At 45.0% G+C, this 26,148-nt stretch overlaps 1 protein-coding gene across 4 annotated transcripts in view; it reads right to left on the reverse strand.

Annotated features, from left to right (window-relative positions):
* The window catches only part of PTPN3 (protein tyrosine phosphatase non-receptor type 3), a 723,876-nt gene that overhangs the window by 9,008 nt on the left and 688,720 nt on the right, over nt 1–26,148 (reverse strand). For 3 of the 4 annotated variants that reach the window (XM_029589859.1, XM_029589860.1, XM_029589862.1), the window contains one exon: nt 8,549–8,694. In XM_029589859.1, the coding sequence (XP_029445719.1) occupies nt 8,549–8,694 (146 nt within the window). Of the gene's footprint in view, nt 1–8,548; nt 8,695–26,148 lie in introns of those variants that run through there. The other variant, XR_003854628.1, reaches the window with a different exon arrangement.

The raw sequence follows: 26,148 nt of genomic DNA on the forward strand, positions 1-26,148 counted from the left end.
TAGTAGTAGTAGAAACAGCTTAATTTTCACTTAATTTGGCTTCCTCACAAAAAAAGATCTGTTGGCAGAAAATCAAGACACACGGTTGTACATCTCTGCCCTATATGCTTTAACAAAAAAGGCAACTAATAAATTACACTATACAGTGAAGCGAAATTCTTTTTCATATCACAACCGTACACTATTTCCTATACAGCTATGCAGAGACACACTGCAGTCGCTTCTGAAGTGGGAATAAGGCTGCACGTGACTGTACTACAAGCTGCTGTAATATCGAGTAGGCGAGGAAATCAAGAATGAGGAATTCAAGAATGAAGAAAAGCACAGACACAGCACAGCTTGCTAAATGACACATGGCCTGTGGTAGTGTTAAAATGGGATCACACCTGGGTCTCCAGGGCTTCCAGCAATGAGCACAAATCATCAAGCTACGCAGACAGAAACAAAAGTGAAAGGTGGTGACAGTTAAGGAATATCTTAGGCTACAATAAAAGCCTATCCTTGACTGGAGGAGGGTTCGCTCTTGTCATCAGTTACTAACATTTTTTTTTCCCAACTGAATCTGCTTCCCCAAATAAAAAATAAAAAAGGCCATGATTAAAGCCATCCTGAACAAACCGGGCTCTGATCCAAAAATAGTTGACCACCATTGTCCAGTTTCCAACCTTCCCTTTCTTAATAAACTAACAGAAAAAGTAGTGTAATTCCAGCTTCTAGATTTCCTAGATGAAGGCAACATCCTTCATCCTCACCAGGGTTCAGAAAAGGTCACTGAACAGAATTCATCCTTTTTGCTATTATTAATGGTATCTACATGAATGACAGCCAGGTGGGTGACTCCCTCCTAATGCTACTAGAATTCTTTGCTGCCTTTGACATTGTCGACCACCAACTCCTATTACAATGCTTATGTGACACTGGTATTGAATTCACTGTCCTTAAATGATTTGAATCTTTCTTGGTAACAGGACCCAGTCCATATCATGGACAACAAATCCTCCTCACAAAAGGACCTCGCCTGTGGAGTAGCTCAGGGTTCAGTACTATCACCAATCCTCCAACATATATATGTGGCCGATCTGTGATCTCATCCACTTCTTATTTAATTTAAAACATTTATTTTCCACTTATTATGGATCTGCCGTGCTAAGCGAATTACAATAACTTTAACATATAAAACAACAATGCAAATATAAAATAAGCTAACAAAAAAGTTAATAAGCCCCAGATGCTGGAGATGAAATATTAACTGCTTTTAAATGTATCCCGTCATAAACACCTCCTGAAACAATAGAGTATTCATAAAACTAAGAATTTTCATCGAAACCTTATAGAGTTTAAGGATATCATTCCATAAAGACAGGCCGAAGATGGAAAAAGCCTGTTTCCTAGTTTTGCTTATACATTTTGCCAAAGGGATTGCTAAAAACTCAGTCCTTCAATGATGAGTGCCACCTTTTTCTTGATGATGACATCCAACTCTGCATTCAAATAGGTTCAGATCAAATTTCATCCATCACAAACCTTAATCACTCTCTTACAGCAGTAGCAGTGGCTCCACAACCTCAATCTCAACTCCTCCAAATCAGATCTCCTCTGCTAAGTGAACAAGGGCACCCTCAACATCTCTGCCCTTCCTGTCAGTACAAAGTCTGGTAGTCCAACTTGACCACAACCTTGCAGCGGAAACACATCTCAAAAGGTAGTAAGGACCTGTTTTATCCACCTGAGTCAGATTCACCAACTCTGCAATTCTTTTTGATAAACACAACCTGGCCAATATGAGATATGCTTTAATCACCAGCCAAACTCGAATCTCGTAACATAACCTCAAACACCTCCAACTTCTACAAAGTAGAGCTGCCAGAATTTCAGTAGGTGCCAAAGCATCTGAACACATAAGCCTTATCTTAACACAGTTACACTGAATCCCAGTCAAAAACTGGAACCGGTTCAAAACTCTGATTCTACTTCAGGTGCATCAACAATATGGCCCCTTGATTATCTCTCCCAGCTTCTCTTCTCATAAGCCCATGCAAGAGAACTCTGTTCTCAAATAGTCCTTCTATCCTCCGCTTCTGCTAGATTAACCTGCACTAGAGCGAGTGCATTCAGTTGCTTCGCCCTCAACATCTGGAACAAGAAACTATTATCCTTACGCCAAGAGACTTCCTATATCACCTTGAGGAAGAGAGCCAAGGCCTGGTTATTCAGCCAAGCCTTCCTCTAGTTCTATCTCCAAAACTGTGACAAAGCTGCGATAAAGTCAATAAAGAAAACTCTGTTTATTCCTTGACTACCAAAACTTGATCATGGGACCTTAGCATTATCCATTGCCAATCTTTCTTATTCAATGACTCTCTTCCATGGCACTGGCTCCTGCCCTCCTTATACTCCCCAACTCCCTAAATCCATTCCATTCCTTCTGCTACCCTAAATGGCCTATTCAATCCACCCTCTATCTCTAATCATATCTTTGCATGCTCTACTTCATGTTTCCCTATCTAGATGATATAGACTGTAAACTGTTCATCATTGTAATAAGAATTTAATTTTAATCTGATTGCAATCTGCTTCAAAACCAGCTTGTAAAGGTGGAACAACAAAAGTTTATAAGCAAATAAGTAAGCTAAAGAAACCCGCAATGCAATTTCCAAAAAAGCCCCTCTGATGGGGTGAGTGGAGAAAAGCCTCTACAAAACATTCTTCCAGCTGCAGTGATGTTTGCTAGAGTTGATTTGGGAGAGAAGTATTAATGCACCTCCCCTTTCTTTCTCTCCCTGTGTCACACACCTACATTCTTTCTTTCTCTCTCACAGACAAATGCACACACCCATACCCATCCACCTTTTCTCTTTCTCAGACACACACAAACCCACCCATCCTTGACACTCACATATACATCCACCCTCTCCCTCTGACCATCACACCTCACTCTCTCCCGGACAAATATACCCTTTTCTCAGACACCCACCTCTATTTCTCTGAGACACCCCCTCACTCTCTCCCAGGCACACACACACCATCTATTACACACACGCACACACATCCTCTCTTTCTCAGACACACACACACACACACACACACACACACACATACACAATCTCTTCTCTTCAAGAAACCTCCTCATACCCTCTCTCCCAGACACACAACCCCCCTCTCTCCGTCTCTCCAAGACACCTTCCAACTCTCTCAGAAATGCACACACCCTCTCTCTCATGTTCTCTCCCCTCTCACATACACCCACATACACAATCCTTTTCTCCCAGACACACACACATCTTTTCTTTCTGCCAGACACACACACACCCTTTCCCTCTCTTCCAGACACATATACACTTCTCTCTGTCTCAGAAACTTATACATACATCATACACACACTTTCTTTTCCAGACAGAAATACACACAAACATTCTGCTCTTGTGCTCACTCAGTGAGTGCCCCAAGCCAGCACTGCTGTGTCATTATATAAAGTTCTTTCTTGATCTCAGCTAGGGTTGCCAACTGCTCAGTTTTTGACTGAACAGCCAGGTTTTTAGATGTGCTGTACAGTGTCTGGTCAGAAATACTGACCGGACACTGAAAATCTGGATATTGCAGGAGGCTGCTCCTCCTTCCCACAGCTTCCTGGTCACAGGGAAAGTCAGAGCCGAGAGCTGCACTGAGTCCCCACCCTCTAGCCTTCTTCCCTGTTTTGTGATTGGATGGGATGAGGAGAGGAGGTGGGGCACAGCACTGCCCTCAGTTCCCAGTGGCTCCACAGACCCTCTGGGTCCCTCCCCCTCCCTGAGTGCTGGGTAAGACCTGAGAGAGGGGCCTGCATTGACCCAGCAAAGGGATACAGGAAAAGAGGAGGGGAAAGGGGAGAGATAAAAGAGGTCACAGAGAAAAAGGGAGAGAAAGGAAGACAGACACATGCTGGTCAATTTTAAAAACCCTGCTTGCACCAAAGCCGGGAGATATGAGTGTGACCCAGGCTGGCGCGCGCCGCGTGGATTTTAAAACCCACGCGGGTATGTGCATATCTCCTGGTACACACATACAACTTCTTCTCACCAAAAGGGGTGGGGCATAGGCAGGCCGGAACTGCACCATGAAGTCTGTGCGTGTTTATGCTCATAAGTGTGCGCCGGGGACCCCTACTGCGTAACTTTACTTCTGCTATGGACAGCGTGTAAGTTGTGCAACAAAAAAATTAGGCTAGTCAGTGGGGTTTTAAGGCTCGGGGCTAACAGAGTAAAAGGGAGGCAAGTTAGCTAGGGGGTATAGGAAGTCCTTTTCTTTACTGGGCCGAACTGGAAACAAACTGGGGAAACAGGTAATTGTGTTGGCAGGCGTAGCTACTAAAATTTCCCCCCCACTTAAGAGCTCGAGTGGCCATATGCGTGCGTCAATATAAAATCATGCGTACATGCACGCCCGTATAGCCGATTTTATAAGACACGCACATATATGCACATATGTTATAAAATTGCCACATCCATGTGCGTGCTCCGGCAAATGCATGCACACCTGTGCACGTCTTAAATTTTACTTCTTGGGGAGCAAGGGAGGAAAGAGACACAGAGGGGGGTATGGAAGGAAGGTCACAGGGAAGGGGGTAGGCACAACGGGAGCATGAGGGAGACAGAGGGGAAGGGAAGGTACAGCAGAGACAGGGGGACACAGGAGGAAAGGAGACAGAGAAAGAAGGCGGCATTGGGAAGGAAAGGAAGAGGGGACAACGGCACAAGAAAGGAGTGCACAGAGGAGGGGGAGGGCATATTGAGAAACAGGTGGCACAAGGGAGACAGAGATGAAAGGCTGGAAAGGTTTTAAGGAAAGGGAGAGCAAACCACTTGTATCTGAGAGAGGAGGCTGTGTGTTTATGGGGAAGTATGGAGGTGGGTGTGTATTAGAAAGGCTTTAGTTGCGATGCAGAGGCTGATGTGTTTATAAGGATAGTTGAAATAACATTTTATAAAACAAAGTGTATTGAGGGGGGTGCTTGAAAGCCAAGTAATGAGTGGATTGACAACAGGGTAGTCTTTAATTCCCCTGCCTCCCCTCCCAAAGCATGAAGTTTAGTGGGGTGTCCAGTTATGGTCCATGGAAAAGTTGACCATCCTAATCTCGGGCCCTTTTACAAAACTTAAGAACATAAGAACATAACATGCCATACTGGGTCAGACCAAGGGTCCATCAAGCTGTTGCAACCATCCCTTTCCGACGGCTTCACTCCGCCTACCTCTCTTTGTTTGCTGCTCCTCATGCTGCGGATGGACGCCTGGCTGCAGCGGCGTCTGCCTGCCGTCATCCTCTCCAGCGTCCCCGGATCGGTTTGGGCGCTGCCTCCCGCCATGCTCCACTTGTACCATAGGGCGCGCGCGTCGCGCAGCCCTTCTTCTTATTTCCTACTTGGCGCGAACCTTCGGGGCATCCCCCCGTGATGATGTCATGATGCCCGGATATTTAAAACCTACAATGTTTGCTAGCCTTTGAGTTAGCAAGGGTTATCCTACGGGAATCCTACAGATGGGATTCGCTCTTCGTACCCAGCTACTCTGCCTCTCCACTCTCCATTGGACTCTCTAATGCTAATGGGGAACCCGCTCCTCAGGGGCCTCACTTGCTATCAGGAAACCGGTACTCGCTCCTCGAGGGCCCATGTTCCCTGACTCGCTGCCTCCTCCTACCTTCTCTTCTGCCTGGAAGGATTCGCTAATCTTCAACATCAGTGAGTACTACCATCTTCACCTCAGAGCTGTTCCCTGGAACCAGGCACTTGCTCCTTGAGGGCCTGCCTCCGTTCCAGCCCCAGTGCCATCTCCGTGGAACCGCTGCATGAGTACATCATCTGTAAGCCTCCCAGCTCTCAGGGTTCAGATATTCGCTCCTCGAGAGTCTGCTCTCCCTACCCTGGGGATCTTCATACTGGGGTCTTGTATATATTCTCCACTGAACTCATTCTCTCAGTTCTTTCCACTAGAGCACTGCTACAGGAGGAGTCTCTGTTCCAGCGCCTGAGGGATACCAGCCCTGCTGGGCTATTCCAGCTGCTCACTACTGCCACCTCTGGTGGCTTCCTTACACAGTCTAATAAAAGATCAATCTCTGTGTTTGTGTGTCCTAAACTAAGCCTGACCTGTGGTCCCTCACAGGACTTCCCCCCGTGGGCATGGTCAGCTGCCACAGTGTCCAAGGGTCCACCCAAACCTCACAGTTTACAACACAAACCCAGCATCCTGTTTCCAACAGTGGCCAATGCAGGCCATAAAAACCTGGCAAGTACCCAAAAACTAAGTCTATTCCATGTTACTGTTGCTAGTAATAGCAGTGGCTATTTTCAAAGTCAAGTTAATTAATAGCAGGTAATGGACTTCTCATCCAAGAACTTATCCAATCTTTTTTTAAACACAGCTATATTAACTGCACTACACTAACTTGCAGCAGGCCCCCCCTTCACATCCCATTCCCACCCATTCTTGGCATCCACTCTACAGGAGACTCACTGGTTCCACACTCAGGAGCTCCTCGCAGAGCTCAGGCCAGCCACATCAAATAGAAGCCCTCAAAAAGCCATGAGTAAACAATTACAATATAACTTCCCATACTGAAACAGCACTCAAACAGTAACAACTCTACCTATGAAAAGGAAATACTCCTATTACAAAAGCAGAAAAAGCCAAGCTGCTACAGATTTCTATAACGAAAGTACATGTTAGCAGAATAATTCACTTTGGTCACACATGCAGAACACAGACTGATCCTCACCAAATACAGAATAGAGAGACCATATGAATAAATAAGAACACAATAAATTGCCATGCTGGGTCAGACCAAGGGTCCCATCAAGCCCAGCATCCTGTTTCCAACAGAGGCCAAACCAGCCACAAAAACCTGGCAATTACCCAAACACCAAGAAGAACCCATGCTACTGATACAATTAATAGCAGTGGCTATTCCCTAAGTAAACTTGATTAATAGCAGTTAATGGACTTCTCCTCCAAGAACTTATCCAAACTTTTGAACTCAGCTACAATAACTGCACTAACCACATCCTCTGGCAACAAATTCCAGAGCTTAATTGTGCGTCGAGTAAAAAAGAATTTTCTCCGATTAGTCTTAAATGTGCTACTTGCTAACTTTATGGAGTGCCCCCTAGTCCTTCTATTATCTGAAAGTGTAAATAACTGATTTACATCTAATCGCTCTAAACCTCTCATGAATTTAAAGACCTCTATCATGTTCCCCCTCAGCCATCTCTTCTCCAAGCTGAACAGCCCTAACCTCTTCAGCTTTTCCTCATACGGGAGCTGTTGAATCCCCTTTATCCTTTTGGTTGCCCTTCTCTGTATCTTCCCCATCGCAACTATATCTTCTTTTGAGATGCGGCGACCAGACCCATCGCAACTATATCTTCTTTTGAGATGCGGCGACCAGAACTCAGCTACAATAACTGCACTAACCACATCCTCTGGCAACAAATTCCAGAGCTTAATTGTGCGTCGAGTAAAAAAGAATTTTCTCCGATTAGTCTTAAATGTGCTACTTGCTAACTTTATGGAGTGCCCCCTAGTCCTTCTATTATCTGAAAGTGTAAATAACTGATTTACATCTACTCGCTCTAAACCTCTCATGAATTTAAAGACCTCTATCATGTTCCCCCTCAGCCATCTCTTCTCCAAGCTGAACAGCCCTAACCTCTTCAGCTTTTCCTCATACGGGAGCTGTTGAATCCCCTTTATCCTTTTGGTTGCCCTTCTCTGTATCTTCCCCATCGCAACTATATCTTCTTTTGAGATGCGGCGACCAGAATTGTACACAGTATTCAAGGTGCGGTCTCACCATGGAGCGATACAGAGGCATTATGACGTTTTCTGTTTTATTAACCATTCCCTTCCTAATAATTCCTAACATTCTGTTTGCTTTTTGGCTGCTGCAGCAGAAACTGAACTGGAAACCACAGCAAGCCAGACTCTACTATGCAGTGCAAAAAAAGGAAAGAGAGAAACATCACCATTCTGGATAAAACATCCAACAATAAAATTATGAAATATAAAATAAACGTAATAGTAAGCTATACTGATGAATAAAATATCCAATTAAAAATTCCTATTCATTTATTATTATTATTATTATTGTGCTGTTAGTGGCATAAAATCATATAATGGGAACATCAAGATCATCACAGGACACAAGGGAAATGGGGGACATGCCCTGAACAAAAAAGCATACAATTTAGTCCTCTTTATAAGTAGATGGTTAGAATAATAAGCTGGCAACCTGAAGATCAGAATTCAAATCTTGCTGCTACCGCTGAAACTCCATATGACTTTGGTAAGTCACTTTTTCTCCTGTTGTATCTGGTACCCAATTAGGCTGTAAACTGTTTTTGGGGCAGGAACATGTACCCATGTGCAATATGTTGTACAGCACCCTAAATTAGGGCACTATACAAATGCAAAAATTAATAAATAAAATAAAATAAGCAGTGGGCATTAATCAATTTTCCTGGGCTGCCTAGCTTTCCGAACAAATGAATATTCAAATAAGCAACTGAGCATACCTGCAGTGAACAAGAGCTGGTTCATTCTCCACTCTTTTTTGCCTCATATAGGTAACAAAATCCAAGAAGTCAGTGGAGTCATCAGGAACTCCATGGTCGGGCCATGCAACATACTGGAGATGAGTAACAGTATGCTCTTGTCCTGTCTGAAAAGCAGCAAGGATATAAGTCAGTTACCAAGCCAGTATATATGATTAGAAAGCACCAGAGGGGAAGGGTCCAAGTGAGTATACATGCACAAGGGATGGGAAATGGCTGTACACCGAGTGATCCCTGGTTAATTGTCTCTAAAGCAAAGCATAGAGAAGCTCTATGTTAGCATTTTTACCTTTCTGGGGCTGAAAAATCTCATTTTGTTAATGTCATCAAAAGTTGTAGCAATGCAGAAATGAGAAATTACCACTTACCTGATAATCTCCTTTTCTTTATAACCGACAGATTAATCCAAAACCAGTGGGTTATGCAACTCTACCAGGAGAAGGAGCAAAGCTGACATCACAGTATATATATACCCCTGCAGTGACATCAGCCCACTAGTATTTTCTGCAAAAGCCAACTGTGGACAGAGTAACAAAAACTTGATTAAAACAGATAGCCATTTCAGTACTCAGCCAACAGAAACACTGAGCTCAGAGAATGTATTAACACTAGTGTAGGGACCGGATTAACACTTATCAGTACTCCCTGGAATACATAGCCAGGCAGGAAGACTATAGCACAATCATTTGGCAGACAAGGGCGGGAAGCTGGATTCATCTGTCTGTCCAAAAGAAAAGGAAATTATCAGGTAAGTAGTAATTTCTCATTTCTTAGCATCCAGTCAGATGAATCCAGAACCAAGCTACTCCTGAATAGGGCAGGAGGCTGCCCACGGTCCAGTCAAAACCACATGTGTAAAAGGCTGCGTCCTCCTGAGCCTGTACATCCAGACAATAATACCTGGAAAAGATATGTAAGAAGGACAACATCGTAGCTGGGCAAATGTTGACAAGAGACAACAATCTAACTTCTGCCCATGACACTGCCTGAGCCCTAGTGGAATGAGCCCTAAGATACTAGCATCCATATACTCAGCCATGATTACCTCCTTAAACCAGCCGGCTATTGTAGCCCACAAAGCCGGCTTGACCTGTTTATTTCCACCGTGGAAGACAAACAGGTGATCCTGTTTACCTGAGAGCTCTAGAAACCTCCAGATACATCACAATATGTCTCTTAACATCCAAGGGTCGCAACAGGTGATAATCCTACACCTCTCTCCTTATCCAGAGACAGGAGGGAAATGGACTGATTCAAGCGAAAATCCGAGACCACTTTTCGCAAAAAGGAAGGAACAATATGCAGCTGTATCGCCCCTGGAGTCACTTGAAGGATTCGGTTCCTGGCAAGACAAGGCCTACAGCTCAGATATTCTACATGCAGAAGTGCATCTTCAGGAAAGAAACACTATTTTCAAGGTCAGTAACCGCAAGGAAAGGTTATGCAGCAGTTGAAACGTAGGGCCCCACTAAGAAATCCAAAACCAGATTAAGACTCCAAAAGGGCTAGGGAGGACGAAGATATTTCACTTCTTTCAAGAAATGGGCTACTTCTGGATGAGCCGATAAGGGTCCACCATTCCCCTGATCACTGAAACAGGCAAGAGCTACTACCTGTACCCGTTTAAGGAATTAGGGGCCAACCCTTTATTTGATCCATCTTGCAAAAATTCCAAAATGAGTAGGATCATAACTGAACGAGGAAGAACCCCTTGATCTTCACACCAAGCCTCAAACACTTGTCAAGCACATACATAGGCTAAGGAAGTGGAGAACTTTCTTGTTCATAGCAAGTTGGAAAATATCCACACTTCAGCAAGTGAGCCCTCTCAAGGGCCATACCGTAAGACAAAATAGTCGGACCTTTGTGAATAACAGATCCCTGCCACAACAGATCCCTGTGTGCTAGAAACCGGAGGGGGGAGTCTACCAGGAGCCTTCGCAGATCCACATACCATGGTTTCCTGGGCCAATCTGGTGCCACTAGAAGCACCATCCCTCTGTGACTCTTCTCTGAATCATTCTGCCCAAAATGGGTCACAGAAAAAAAAAAGCATACAGCAGCTTGTTCTCCAGTCATTCCTGCATAAAAGCATTGATGTCTAATGACTTTGGATCTCTCCTGCAACTGAAGAATAAAGGAACCTTTGCATTGAGAGTTGCCAGCAGGGCTAGAAATGGAAGGCCCCAGCGATCCATTATTAGCTGAAATGCCTCATCTGACAATACCCATTTCTCCTGGGTCCAGACTCTGCCTGCTGAGAAAGTCTGCTCTTACATTGTCTTTTCCTGCATTGTGTGAGGTTGAGATTTCCTGAAGATGCACTTCCGCCCATTCCGTAAGTTGGTCTATTTCCTGTGACACTTGCTGGCTTCTTGGTTCGTCCTTGCTGCTTGATGTAGGCCACTGTCATTGCATTGTCCTACATTAACTGAACTTCTCAACCCTGCAACCTGTCGCTGAACAGCAAGCATGCCAACTGGACTGCTCGGACTTCCAGTCGATTAATGCTCCATAGAGACTCTTCTGCACTCCAGCGTCCTTGCAGTGTCATTTCTTAACAGTGAGCCCCCCAATGCTGGAGGCTCACATTTGTCGTGAGCACTAGCCAGTCCGGTGATTTTAGGAAACCCTCCTTTCTTAGATTTGCTTGTAACCACCACTGTAGTTGAGAGCAGATATCCATCGGCAGGTGGAGCCGAATCAAATAGTCCTGAGACTGAGGGCTCCAATGAGACAGCAGGGAGCGCTGAAGAGGACACATATGAACCCTCTCCCACAGCACAACTTCCAGGGTCACCATTATCAAACCGAGTACCTATATATAGGACCACACTATTGGGCGTATTGCGTTCATCAACAGACGCACCTGCGCCAACAACTTCTGAATACGACTTTCTGGCAGAAAAACCCTCTCTTGCTTCATGTCGAACTGAACACAGAGATACTCTAGCGACTGAGATAGCTGAAGATTGCTCTTGGCCAGGATCACCACCCAATCAAGCTCCTGCAACAAGGAGATCACCTTGCGCAACACCAGGAGGCTCTCTTCCAGAGACTTGGCCTGAATGAGCCAGTCATCCAAGTACAGGTGTACCAGAATCCCATCCTCTCTCAACTCTGCAGCCACCACCAACATAACCTTGGAAAACATCATCCACTTGTGTCAGCTCACAGAAGCACGTCCACTTTCAGAAAAGGCAACCGCTCCCTCGCCACTGGATGCAGGGGTACAGGCCTTCCAAGACTTATCCTCCTTGGAAATTAGCCTCCGGGGCACCCCACTCAAGATCAATCAATTCTTGATTGGCCTCCATAACAGGAAAAAACAAGAGGCTTTATGCAAAGAAATCAAAATGTGATTTTTCTTTGGCTCCGACAGATTCAACCCCAGGGACTCCCGGCATCATTAATGTCTGGGAAATCACAACTGGTAACTCATCTCTGTGAAAGAACCGTAACATAGTCCTATACGGTTTCAATCCCAGAGGAATTTCCCCATCCTCCAGGGAGTAAGGATCAGCTTCATCATCTGTACCATCCAGGTCCCTATTAGGAAGGCAGGCTGCTGATCTAGGTGTACTTTGACACTTAACCACGGCACCCAGCGTGCAGGAGGCCACCACCTGTGACTCTGACCTGTTAAGATTGGTCGGGGCTGAGGACTGAGCCTGAAGAAAGCATTGCAAGCCTTGAAAAAACTCCACCCAAGAAAAAGCAGAAATGTCCATGCCAAAACCAGGAGTCACCTGTCCTGTGCCCACTGAACTACCTTCCCCCACTGATGAACCAATTAAGGAAGTTCTAAGGTCAGGTACCCTTTTTGGCATGTCTTTACCCAGGCCCTCATCAGACTGGGAAGAACCGGGCTTAGTAAAATCGGAAGAAGGCAATTCTCCCTGAGCCTCCAAGCAGCAGTGACACAAGTTAGAGGTAACGCTACGCTGAGATGCCCAAATATGACCAGTAGCACAGAGAGTAAGGCGCTTAGGTTTCTTAGCTATAGGTGCCATCACTCTGTCAGTATGTTTAACAGGCGACTGAAAGGTATGCATCCAGCTGAATTCGTGCTGTAAAAAATAGGCGTCCAAAATGCCACCCTCAATGCTGCCCAGATTGTGTGTACTCGAAAGTGGGTGCCTAAATTAGATGCCTAAATTAGACGCCGCTACCAATTGGACACCCAAGCAGGCATCCAACTAAGCATCCAAAAACTGGGTGCAAAACTGGACACGCACAGGAAAACGTGCAAAAATGCGCCGCGGCCTACCATGCCTAAGAGCAGGGCCTAGCCTAAAAGGGCTGCTCAACCCACCAGGCTACCCACATCCCTTAAACTCCCTCAGAGGCGGGAACGAACATTGGATCAGCATGCTGAGCACAGAGACCGGAAGGAGGAGGAAGCCTACAAAAAAACCCCCTCCTTCTCTGATGATTTTTTTTTTTAAGCTTTACCTGAGCTCAGACTGACCCGGCTGAGTACAGAATCAGTCTTCGGCTGTGAGGAAGAGGACATATACTGTCATTGCTGTGCTTGGTTTCCTGCATCCGCTGCCTTTCAGCTGTTTCAACAGCTAAGTCCACGCCGGCTGAAAAACCAGTTACCGGACCAAGGCACTCAGGACCACGGAAATCACCTCAGGAATTCTCAACTAGGGGAGGGACCATTCAGTATCACCACAGGAGAGTGGGGTGAATTAAATTTCCTCCTCCTTTCTCCTTCTAAAACTTAAAGCAATTCCCAGTAGGGAAATGCATGTTCACCATATGCTGGAGCAAAGAATACTGGCTGGCTGTCACTACAGGTATATATATATCGTTTTATACTGTGATGTCAGCTTTGCTCAGTCTCCTTCTGCTGGTAAAGGTACATAACCCACTGGTTCTGGATTCATCTGTCTGGACGCTAAGAAATATAGACATTTTTGTCTGATAAAGAAAAGTATCAGGAAAGATGGCTTTATGAACCTTTAATATCATCAGCTGTTTAATCTGGAGATGGAGGCAATAAAGCTCTAGAAGAATACAAATTTATAGTTTAGCTTAGTTACTTGATTAATCACTATGTCTTATACTAGTAAAATAAAACGATGTACAAAATATTAGCTTTGAAACTAACAGTTGGTATTTTGCGATGCAGAAAACCCTCCGGGACCGTGTTTATGCATGCCTCCTCCCTGCTGGGGAAATACTGCTGATTCTCTGACTCTGGTCTGCAGTAATATCTACGTGCAGGAAAATAGCACGAGATTAGTTTACGGCACAAAGACGAGTGCATCCACTTTTACCCTTGCAATGGTTTTATGAAACAAGACTTGCAACAGAAGAGATGTTTCTTATGGTATGAGTGACCACTCTGAGCAGTTCTACTAGACAACAGCTCTTCTCTGTGCTCTTCTTCAGTGTTGCTAATTCTTATCTCACTGGGATGGAGATACCCTTTGATTTGTATTTTTATTTCTTGGATCTAAAACATTCTTTCTTGCGCTCTTCAATTCACTTTGGGTTTCATTCATTCCTGCTCAGGGTTTAGAGAAATCTACAATCAATGTCAGACAAACCTATTTGCATCCAACATCTGGAAACTGTTGCAAAGCAACCATCAAAAATGAAGTTGAATAAATCTCCTTTATTTAGATTTTTGGCCATTCCTCAAATTCCAAATCTAAGTATATTGAGAGGGTAATTTTCAAAGTAATTTCCATGGGTAAAAAATAGTGCTTTACCTATGAAAATTAGGCCGATGAAAACTGCCCACTCCAGGTAAAAGTACTTGCTCTGTTGACAGTGCAGGTACTTTTACCCACTGCACAAAAGTGCTGGGTTCAGTGGGAGGAGGAAAATTATGTATGTGGCTTTCAGTATGAAAAGCCCATTTGCTCTTTCCATGTGTAGATATGCACCTGCTTGAAAGCAAATATATGCAGGTACTAAGTAACCGCTTTTCAGGCCAACAGGTACAATGTATCCAGGAACCTGAAACCCTGACAGCCTTTCTAAAACTTCCCCCTACAGGGCCCATTATTCCTTTTCAAAGATGCAAGTGATTTGATTGACACCAGCAACATCTGAATATGGTGGAGCAAAACACAGAAATCATTCTTATAGTGTACGTAATGGCAAATTAAGACAAAATACAAAAATGCTTGCTCTACTTCAATCACCACTTGGTTTCTTTTAAATATGCTCTGAAATACTTATGTAACTCTGCTTCATAGGAAACCTCTTCATCTTCCATGAAGTAAGCCGCAAACAAAAATCTACTATGCTTTAGGAAGGTACAAAGCAAGCAATGTAACCTGCAATCATGGAGGACTGACATAGTAAAACAGACAATTTCCATGTCTTCAGTGCACCTTCTGCTTAATTCCTCAACAGTTACGCTGCTCAAACAACAAGTGACTGTTCAGATGGCAAAGGTGCATCTTTTTATTAGGCAGAATCAATACTTAATCCTTGAATGCTTGCATGCCTTGAGAGCTCACAACATCATATACAGCAAATTGCCATAGTAAGAGTAAGGATGATGGGAACTGGAAACTCACCTACCAAGAAAAATACTGTAGAGCAATGGTTCTCAACCTGGCCATCAGTATGGTTTTCAGGATATCCCTAATGAATATGCATGAGATATATAGCATGCAATGCAGGCAGTGCATGACAGTCTATCTCATGCATATTCATTAGGGATATCCTGAAAACCAGACTGGCCAGGCAGAACCCGAGGAATAGGTTGAAAACTGCTGGTCTAGATAATTCACATATACAATATATTTACACATAGGGAGCTTTGACTTATATGGCCCATCATAGCAGGAACAAGGAAATTTGCCTACCACATCCATTGCTCACACTGGGAAAGTACATTTTCCAATTGATATCCTCAGCTTCTACCTCCTCTGCTTTGTACAGAGATAATTGATATAGTAAGACATGTAGGCTACAACAACATTAAGAAAGAACGTGATACATCTAGAGATGTAGAATGAATGCGGTCAGTCACTCCTTCAGCCATTTTTATGAAAAACCAAATTTTATATATATAGTAAAATGAACACAATTGTGTTCATTTTACTATAATAGACTTGGCCCCTTGAAACTGCTTTGTAGTATTACTCCGATGGTGGTACTGCACAATATAAAAGTGGATGTGTCATGTGTTATTGCTCATGCTCATTGCCTAACTAAACAGAGATGGTTAATCAGCCTGACCCCAAAGCCCCCCCCTTTCTTGGATGTCAACTACAGTCAAAGCAAGGAAGATCTTCTTTCCAAATCCAGTAAGAAAGTTTAGAGTTTAGGTATAGCCTGGAATGCAATAGATGGCCTTTGATGTGGCTCTCTAGGTGCTGCCTAATATCTTGCTTTTTAGTTTTGCTGAGATACTTTGCATTGTGTTTTAAGTTTGCCAAAAATAACTTCTCCATTTTATCGGTAGGCACCAATGGAGGTCCAAGAATAAAAAGGAAGCCTCTCTAACCCCAAAGAACACCTAAAATATAGAAAGGGCAGCATTAGCTCCTCCTACCACATAACTACAACTCCACAAAGCAGGATTAAAAAAATGAAGAAAATGACTGAATTTTCAGTGGAATTTATCAAAAATGGACCTTTGTTCTTCACAGAAAGTGTTATATCAGGGGAAGGTTTCTTTGAGTTAAAACAGCATGGCCATATGCAAGGAGTAAAGCCTCTTGAGAGTCTCTCAGGGAGATGGAATAAAATGCACCCAGCCTAATTAGCATGCGGGTTGGATGCACATTTTGGCTGGACACGTATTCTGGTTGCGCAAGAATAGCACCCAATGCAGTAAGGAGATTAGGGCATCCAAAACACGCGCTCTAACAAATGCATACAGGATAGCACCAATCTCATGGAAATTCCATGTAGATGAAGACCTCAGCTATTACTGCCCGATGCACGTCAGCATGCCCAAAGGCTGGGCCCCTAAAGCACACGTCTTCAATGCAAAGAATTTAACGCCAGTTCCGGAGGTGGAGTAAAGTTAACTTGTAGTCAAGGGCTCACGAGAAACATTCGAAAATATGGTCCTCTGTGTTGTGATAAATGTGTCCTCCTCCTCCTCAGAATCATCCTGACTCTAATTTACTGCTTGCAGTGGAGAAAAATATATTTATACTAGCGGTACCCGGCCACGCGTTGCAGTGGCAGAGTCAGGTTCTTTACCCTCCCTCCCCCTTCCCCTTGCTCATTTACCTCAGTCACTCATCCTCCTCCCCCTTGGTCACTCACCCCCCCTTTCCTTCCCTGTCCCCACTCCAACTCTCTCCCCTCACACTCACCTCCCCCCTCATTTTCCCTCCCCCCCGCCTACTGCCTACCCTTCAGATCAGAAAACCTTTATTTTTCCTTTTCTGTGGGAACCCCCCCACCCCCCAAAAAAACCCCAATCCCAACCCTTTAAATCAAATAATAACCCCCCACCCTCCTGCCCCCTCCCAAGACCTGGGAAATTTAAATTGTTGGTGCTACATGTGGTCTGTCCCTGGGAGTCTGTGCGCGTTATGTAGCCAAATAGGGGAGTGCCTAACCAAATTTGCACTTCCAAATTTATTTTGTGGTCTGGGGAGGGCTATTTTGGTGCGTCCCGGGATTGTGCAAGTTTAGTGTATGTATTTGTGTGCGAACCTCCCCCTTCCCCCAAAAAACAACCCTATGAGAAAAGTTCTCTTAAACTAACCACCCCACACTCTCCTGCCCCCCCTCTCCCAGCCCTGCGAAAAACAGTAGCCCCCCTGCCCCCCCCCCAGAGTTGCTGAATGAATGAAACTTGCCCCCCTTCGTGACCCCTCCCCAAGATGTTCGCAATAAATTCATCACCACCCCCCACCCTCCAGACCCCCCGAGATCTGATAAAAATGTCAGTCGGTGGAGCGGGCGTTCAGGAGCGGTTTGGGAGCGATGAATTGGCGTTGGTCAGTCGGCTGCGAGCACTGAAACGGGTTCAGACGGCCCTTTGCCCTTACTATGTCAGTGGGGTGGAGCAATGGCAGCGATAGGTCCTCTGACATAGTAAGGGCAAAGGTCCGCCGGCTGCCAGTCCTGAGAATGGCGCCGAGGGGCCCTCGCCCTTACTATGTCACATGGGCTACTGCTGCCATTGGTGTCCCTGAGTGGCATAGTAAGGGAAAGGGCCGTCGGCGCCATGTTGATTGCTGGCAGCCGACGACCGTAGTGCAGATGTGTCCCGGACCCGTCCTGGCCCCCCGCTGGAGCCTCCCGGACTTCTGTCTGGTTTTGTGTGTGTTGTGAGGGCCTGGGAAGTAAATAAATTTGGCATGTGTGTGGGGGGTGTGAGGAGGGTGGTTTTGTGTGTGTTGGGAGGCTGTGGGATGTAAATCAATTTGGCATGTGTGTGGGGGGTGTGAGGAGGGTGGTTTTGTGTGTGTTGGGAGGCTGTGGGATGTAAATCAGTTTGGCATGTGTGTGGGGGGTGTGAGGAGGGTGGTGGGTGTATTTTATCTGTAAAGGAAATAGTTATCTTCCGGCGAAAAAAGTGCGCAAATGTGTTAAAATGGAAGTGAAATGTGGACCTGGACTGGCGAAATGATTAGTGTAGCGTGTGTTAGTGTAAGGTGTAACAGATGGCGCTTACGTCCAGCAGATGTCGCTGTTTTCTCGAAAATTTTTTAAACCTATTTTACCTGTCACAGGTGTGACATTTCTGTAATGTAAGTACAGAAGAACCTTCCTGTATGCGAAATGAAGGTTGTGTCCAAATTTGAAAGCAATCGGTTCAGTGGTTTCTGAGATTAGCGATTTTGTCCAAACTATTTAACATTTTTATTTATATAGATTGATTCAATCAAAAAGCAGCGCACATTTCTTATGGCTTCACAATTTAGACGCCTGCAGCAATGGGCGCCTGATATAATAAACTAGCACCTCAGCAAAATTACATAACAGAAGCCTAATCAAAAGAGAAGCTCGTACTGAGCGCCTGTTGCTGTATTGAGCACCTTGCGACAGTTATTGTTCGATGTAAACCGACCTGATTCGATACTTGTATTGAGAATGTCGGTATATAAAAATCCGAAATAAATAAATAAATAAATATACTCCTTTGAGCACTACAGACACACAATTGCCCCTTAGTGTGCCTTTTTTATGCTGCCTTGACTTCCCTCTCATTTAAATACGGCATCAGGCGCACAGGGCATATGGCTGCGCACGCATTAGGACAATGGGCGCTCAATATAAGCGTCTGTTTTGAGCGTGTGTCTTACTGCACTGGCCCCTCTATGAGGATGCAGCCCATGGGTGAGTTAAGGAAGCAGCTAATTTCAAAGGGAAACATTTTCCTTTGAAAACCTAAAAAAATGTAGCCATTCAACTTTGTACCTACTTTTTGTGCAGATGCTTTTTTTTCGAGTAAAACATGGTGTATACTTTTGAAAATTAAAAAATACACACATTTTTCAAATCCTGCCCCCAGGAGTGCATCTCCCAAATGGGGGTAAAAATACACATGCACTGCGGCCCTGGGAGCATACTTTCACTCACATATGTGGCAGGCAGTTTTCAAAAAGCTCATTTCTGTGGGTAAAGTACTGTTTTATCTGCAGAAATGACTTTGAAAATTGCCCTCCGTAAGATTAATAGCTTCCTGTTGACAGCTGCTTGCAGTAATGATAGCTTATGTTCTGTTTGTGAACTATTATTTATTTTCAATGAAGCTGTACATTTAGAGGGTAATTTTGTAACTCAGACTTTAATGAGTATTTTCAAAGCAAACTTATGTGCATAAATTTGCTTGAAAATTCTTGGATAATTGGCATAATATATGCACAAATTACCTTGCACAGAGTTACATCTGCTGCAAGTGTGGGATAACTTATGCATATACGTTTTAACATCAAAAATGTGTGCTTAAGTCCCAACTCTGCCATCACCTATCAGTGCATGTAAAAGTAAGTACTGTTAATGGCATTAGTTCCCAATTTTAAAAAACACCACTTACATACATAAAAGAGGGTCTTATGCAAATAAGTAACTTTGAAAATCAAGGCCTTAAGTATTTAATTTAGATCAATAAACGATTTACCAATATAAAATAATATATAGTATTTCTTGTAGGTGTAGCTTTGCATGAGTTTTGGAAATGTGTGGACATGGGCTCAAGAGACTATGTGAAGTGCATGGTTATATGTATACGAAAGCAAAGGGTTAAGGTATATAATATATATTAGTGTTATAATGCCAATAATGTAGGAGAGTGACAAGTCCCAAGTGAGCCTGAATGAGTGATGTGTGGCAGTATGGCATGTGTGCTTTGGTACAGATAAGGTTCAGGGATTTCCTTGGAGCAATACTATATGTTTGGTCATGACAGGTCATAACTGTAGGGTGTAAGTGCCAGAGTATGCATGCATGTGTACAACGTGTGTGTATTGCTTGTGCATTATTTCAGCATTTACATAGCTCCCTACCCCAGGTCACTTTACAACAAGTTATGTACGAAAGAGGATGTGAATGTGTTTTAGGATAAGAAATGATAGTAATATGAGTTAGGAAATAGTGTTATTTTAGTCTACTTTTATAGGGTGGAGAAAAGTTATCCAAGTGCGATAATGTTTTGTGAAGGGAAATTGGTACTGTTTCTTCAAAAGTGTCAGAGAAACTGTACTCTGTGTGGTTTTTTTTTCATAGCAGGTAGTTTAGCACATTACCCTTTCATGGCACACGGTAAACAGCAGAGGTTTTAGTTTTAAATAGATTTTAAATTTTTGCCATAAGAGTAAAATATTTTAAATAAAAATTGCTCCCATATAGTGGGAGGAAGGTGGCTGCAGTACTGAACCTTCTAGAAATATTCCATCCCTATGCAGGATTAAATATTTGAATGTAAGGGCTAAAGGAAAACAATAAAAGGTATATAGGTGTGTGTCGGTACACAAATAACCCTGTGTTAGCCAATTCACCGGTGGGCATTAAAGGGGGTATCTGTGGTAGCTCCACTTACACTATGCCCAGAATTCGAGAAATTACTACTTACCTGATAGTTTTGTTTTTCTTAGTGTATAGATGGACTCAGGACCAGTGGGTTATTCTCCCCTGCCAGCAGATGGAGACGGAACAAGTTGACGTCACACTATATATATACTCCTGCAGTGACACCAGCCTGCCAATATTCTCTTCAAAGCAACTGTGGACAAACTAGCAAAAAACAGTAAACCATAACTGTACTCAACCAATAAACACTGAACCCAAGCAACATATTACCCCAATCTAGGGACTGGATGAACACTTACCAGTAATCTCTTCTGGAACACGTTGAACCACAGGAGGACCACTGACACAATCATTCGGCAGCCAAGGGCGGGAAACTAAGTCCATCTGTCTACACTAAGGAAAACAAAATTATCGGGTAAGTAGTAATTTTTCCATTTCCTAGCATGTAGACAGATGGACTCAGGACCAGTGGGCTGTACAATAGCTACTCCCGATTAGGGCCGGAGGCTGCCTGTGGTCCAGTCAGCACCTCACGTGCAAAGGCTGTGTCCTCCTGGGCCTGCATATCCAGACAATAAAACCTGGAAAACGTATGTAAGAAGGACCACGCTGCAGGTCGGCAAATGTCAACGGGAGACAACAATCTAACTTCCACCCATGACACTGCCTAAGTCCTAGTGGAATTAGCCTTAACCTGAGAGTAGGCAACAGCTTTCCAGCATCCATGTACATGACCGTGACTACCTCCTTAATCCAGTGAGCTATAGTAGCCTGCGAAGCTGGTTCGCCCTGCTTCCTTCCACCATGAAGGACAAATAGGCGATCTCTCTCTCTTGGAAAGGTTCAGAAACTTCCAGATAGTACCACACGACAAGTCTCTTGATATCCAGGGTTGGCAAGGAAATTGACTGATTCAAATGAAATTCTGACACCACTTTGGGCAAAAAGGATGGAATAGTACGCAGCTGTAATGCCCCTGGAGACATCCGAAGGAATGGCTCCTGGCAAGACCAGGCCTGCAGCTCAGAAACTCGACGTGCAGAACACAGCCACCAGGAACACTGTCTTCAAGATCAATAACTGCAAGGAAAAGCTACGTAGCAGTCGGAACGTAGTGCCCGCCAGGAAGTCCAACACCAAATTAAGACTACACAAAGGGGCCAGTAACCTCAAGGGAGGATGAAGATGCTTCACTCCCTTCACAAAACGGGCCACATCAGGTTGAGATGATAAGGAATCACCATTCACCAGACCCCGGAAACAGGCAAGACCCTCAACTTGTACCTTCAAGGAATTAAGGGCCAATCCTTTGTTTAATCCATCTGACAATAATTCCAGAATGAGCGGGATCTTGACCAAATGAGGAAGAACACTCCAATCATCACACCAGGCCTCAAACACTCTCCAAACCCGCACATAGGTCAAGGAAGTAGAGAACCTCTGAGTGTGGAACAAGGTAGTAATCACTGCAGAAGAATATCCCCGCTTCAACAAGTGAACCCTCTCAAGGGCCAAACTGTAAGGCAAAACCAAGTCGAATTTCAGGAAGGACAGGATCTTGCTGCAACAGATTCTTGTTCGGTGGAAAATGAAGGGGGTTCTCCACCAGTAATCTTCCTAGATCTGCATACCATGGATGTCTGGGTCAATCTGGTGTCACCAGGAGTACCATCTCCCTGTGGCCTTCAATCCTGCGAACCATCCTGCCCAACAAGAGCCATGGAGAAAAGGCATAAAGCAACGTGTCTTCCAGCCAGACCTGTACGAGAACATCTACAACCAGTGACCACGGATCTCTCCTGCGACTAAAGAATCAAGGAACTTTTGCATTGCCAGAAGTCACCAGTAGGTCTAAGAATGGAAGGCCCCAGCAATCCACTATCAGCTGAAATGCTTTGTCTGACACACCCATTCTCCTGGGTCCAGACTCTCCTTACTGAGAAAGTCTGCTCTTACATTGTCTTTTCCTGCAATGTGAGAGGCTGAGATCATACGTAGATGTCCTTTCACTCATTCCATAAGTTGGTCTATTTCCTGCAACACTTGCTGGTTCTTGGTTCCTCCCTCTCGACTGATGTAGGCTATCATCATTGCATTGTCTGACATCACTCGGACTGCTTGACCCTACAGGCGATTGATGTTCCAGAGGACTCTGGGATTCCAACGCTCTTGGGTCATCAGCTCCTGAGAGTGAGCTCCCCAACCCTGGAGACTCACATCTGTTGTATCAACCAGGTTGGGGAGGTGAAGGAAACACCCTTTCTCAGATGAGCCTCCTAGAACTACCACTGGAGGTGAGAGCAGATTTCCATTGGCAAGTGTAGCCGAACCAAATAGTCCTGAGACTGCAGGTTCCAATGAGACAGCAGTGAGCGCTGAAGAGGATGCATATGCACCCTCGCCCACAGCACCACTTCCAGGGTTACTGCCATCAAACAGAGCATCTGTAGATAGGACCACACTATAGGGCATATAGTGCTCACCAACTGACACACTTGTGACATCAATTTCTGAATCCGAACTTCTAGCAGGAAAGCCTTGTCCTGCCTCATGCTGAAATGAACACCAAGATATTCCAATGACTAAGATAGCTGAAGGCTGCTCTGGGTTAGGTTTACCACCCAACCAAGCTCCTACAACAAGGAGATCACCTTGTGGATCACCAGGTGGCTCTCCTCCTGAGACTTGTCTCGAATCAGCCAGTTGTCCAAATACGGGTGTACCATGATCCCATCTCTTCTCAATGCTGTTGCTGCTACTATCACCATGACCTTGGAAAATGTTCTGGGAGTGGTGGCTAGACCAAGCGGCAGCACCCAAAACTGATAATGGCGCCCCAGCACTGCAAAATGCATAAGATGCTGGTGCTCCAAACAGATGGGAATATAAAGGTAGGCTTTGTACAGATCGGGGAGGTCAGAAATTCCCCCGACTGCACGGCATTATCACTGTGTGTAAGGTTTCCATGCGAAAATGAGTCACCCTCAAATGACAGTTGACACTTTTGAGATCCAGGATGGGACGAAAAAAGCCTTCCTTTCTTGGGCACAACAAAATTAATTGAATATTGCCCCATACTTTCTTGAGACGTTGGCACTGGAACCACAGCCCTCAGTCGGAGGAGCCTTAGAAGCGTAGATTCCACTGCCTGCTTCTTCTGTGGGGAGTGACAAGGACACCATGAACACGAACAGAGGAATACTGCGAAATTCCAGGGCATATCCTTCTCGTATCACCTCCAGGACTCACTGATCCGATGTGATCTCGACCCACCTCTGATAAAAGAGAGAGAGAGAGACGCATCCCCCTATCTCTTGTTCCTGAAGGTAGGTCAGCAAACCTTCATTGGGAAGCTCGGGAGGAGCCACCTCCCCTGAGCCCGCTCCTCTCTTGGGCTGTCTAGGATGAAAGGACTGAGATCTACCAAAAGTCAGAGTACTCTGAAAGGACAAAAACACTTGGAACCCTGGAGACAAACCCTCATACCAGAGGGGCACTGCAACTGCTTCTTATCCTCTGGCAACCGAGGGACCGGAGATTCACCCCATTTATTGGCCAATTTCTCCAACTCACTTCCAAACAAGAGCGAGCCTTTAAAGGGCATTTTTGTAAGATCAGCCTGGGAGGCGGCATCAGCTGACCAATGTTGACACCTAGCCGCTACCACTGAAGCCACTTCTCTGGCCAAGGTACGGACCAAATTGCAGCTCGTATCAGCTAAAAAGGCGGCAGTGGGTTATGCATTCCAGAATCATCAACTCCTTGACAGAGAAGCAGACAAGATCATGCCATTAGGGCGCAACAAGAAGCTAACTGTAAAGTCATCGACACTGCTTCAAAAGCTAGCTTAAGGATAGCCTCAATCCACCTATCATGCGCATCCTTCAGGGCTGCTCCTCCCTCCATGGGGATAATAGTCCGCTTAGAGATGGCAAGGAAAATGTACACGCATCCTCACCTCTGGATCCAGGGGGTACAGTTCTGCCAATGTCTGACCTCCTTTGAAACTTACCTCTGGGGCTCCCTATTCAAGATCTATCAATTCCTGAATAATGTCAATAACAGGGAAAAAAACAAGAGGCTTTATGCAAGGAAACCAAAATGGGATTCTTCATTGGTTCAGGCATGGAATCTGCACCAAGAACACCCAGCATCTTCAAGGTCTGGGAAACCAGGGCCTGCAGTTCATCTGTATGAAAGAACTGTAACATGGTTCAATACAGTTCCAATCCTGGAGGAATTTCCCCATCTTCCAGGGAATCAGGATCTGACTCATCAGTGCCATCCAGGTTCCTGTCAGGACTACCTGCAGCGAACCAAGGCATGCTCCAGCACCTAAACATAGGACTGGATGAGGGAGCGGCCACCGGCTGAGGGTCTGACCTGACAGGTGTGGGCGAAGCTGAGGACTGCTCCTGAAGAAAGGATTGCAAACCTTGAAAAACTCCACCAAAGAAAAAGCAGTCTGATCCAGGCCAAACCCAGAAGGAACTGGAGTGGGGCCCACTGACCTGCCATTCTCTGAGGAGGAACCCAGTCAAGGAAGTTCCAAGAACCGGCGTACCTCTAGACAGATCCTTAACCAGACCCTCATCAGGCCGGGAGGATCCAGGCTTAGTGAAGTCAGAGGAAGCCAACTCTCCCTGAGCCTCTAAACAGTGCTGACACAGGTTAGAGGACACGTCAGGCTGAAATGCCAGAATATGACAGACAACACAGAGAGAAAGGCACTTAGGTTTCTTGCTCACCGGCACCATCAGTGCACAGGCGATGGAGCATGTGCGTCCAGCCAGCTCACGCTGAAAATATTTCAAGCGCACAAAATTTATGCACACAAAAACTAGGTGCCCCAAAAGTAAGTGCTGCAAAACACACACGCACAAATGGTGCATCAAGGCCTGGGTGCTCTACCAGCTCTTAGAAATTTGTGCATGCAAAAGGCGCACCTAAAACTGAGCGCACAACGCATAGAGGGAAGTAAGGCACGCACAGAAGCACGTGAAAATGCTGCCATGGCCTACCACGTGGCATGCAGGCAAAAGGGCCTTAATGTGGGGCCTAGACCACTGGGGCTGCTCAACCCCCAGGCTGCCCAGTTCGCCTAACCCCCCACGGGAGCAAGAACGAATGTTGGAATGGCACGCCAAGCATGGAGACCAGAGGAAGTCCTGTAAACCCCTCTATACTGTCTCTGTCTTTCTAAACATTTTTTTTTTTGTTTTTACACTTACCCGAGCTCAGCTCTTACCGGCTAAGTACAGAAATGTTCTCCGGTTGCAGGGGGAGAAGGCATGTACTGTCCCTGCCGCATTTGGCCTCCTACACCCACTGCCTTTAAGCTGTACAATCAGCTAAGTCCATGTCGGGACCAAGGCACACATCTGAAGGACCACGGAAATCACCTCAGGAATTCTCAACTGAGGGACAGACCAATTGGTATCACCGCAGGAGAGCGGGGCTTTTCTTTTTCTATGTTAAATTCTCCTTCCAAAATCCGAAGTGATCCCTGTAGGGAGATGCACATCCACCATCTGGTGGAGACTGAGAATACAGGCTGGTGTCACTGCAGGATTAAATATACTGTGATG

Source organism: Rhinatrema bivittatum, chromosome 2 (genome assembly GCF_901001135.1).
Source record: "Rhinatrema bivittatum chromosome 2, aRhiBiv1.1, whole genome shotgun sequence".
NCBI classification, from domain to species: Eukaryota; Metazoa; Chordata; class Amphibia; order Gymnophiona; family Rhinatrematidae; genus Rhinatrema; species Rhinatrema bivittatum.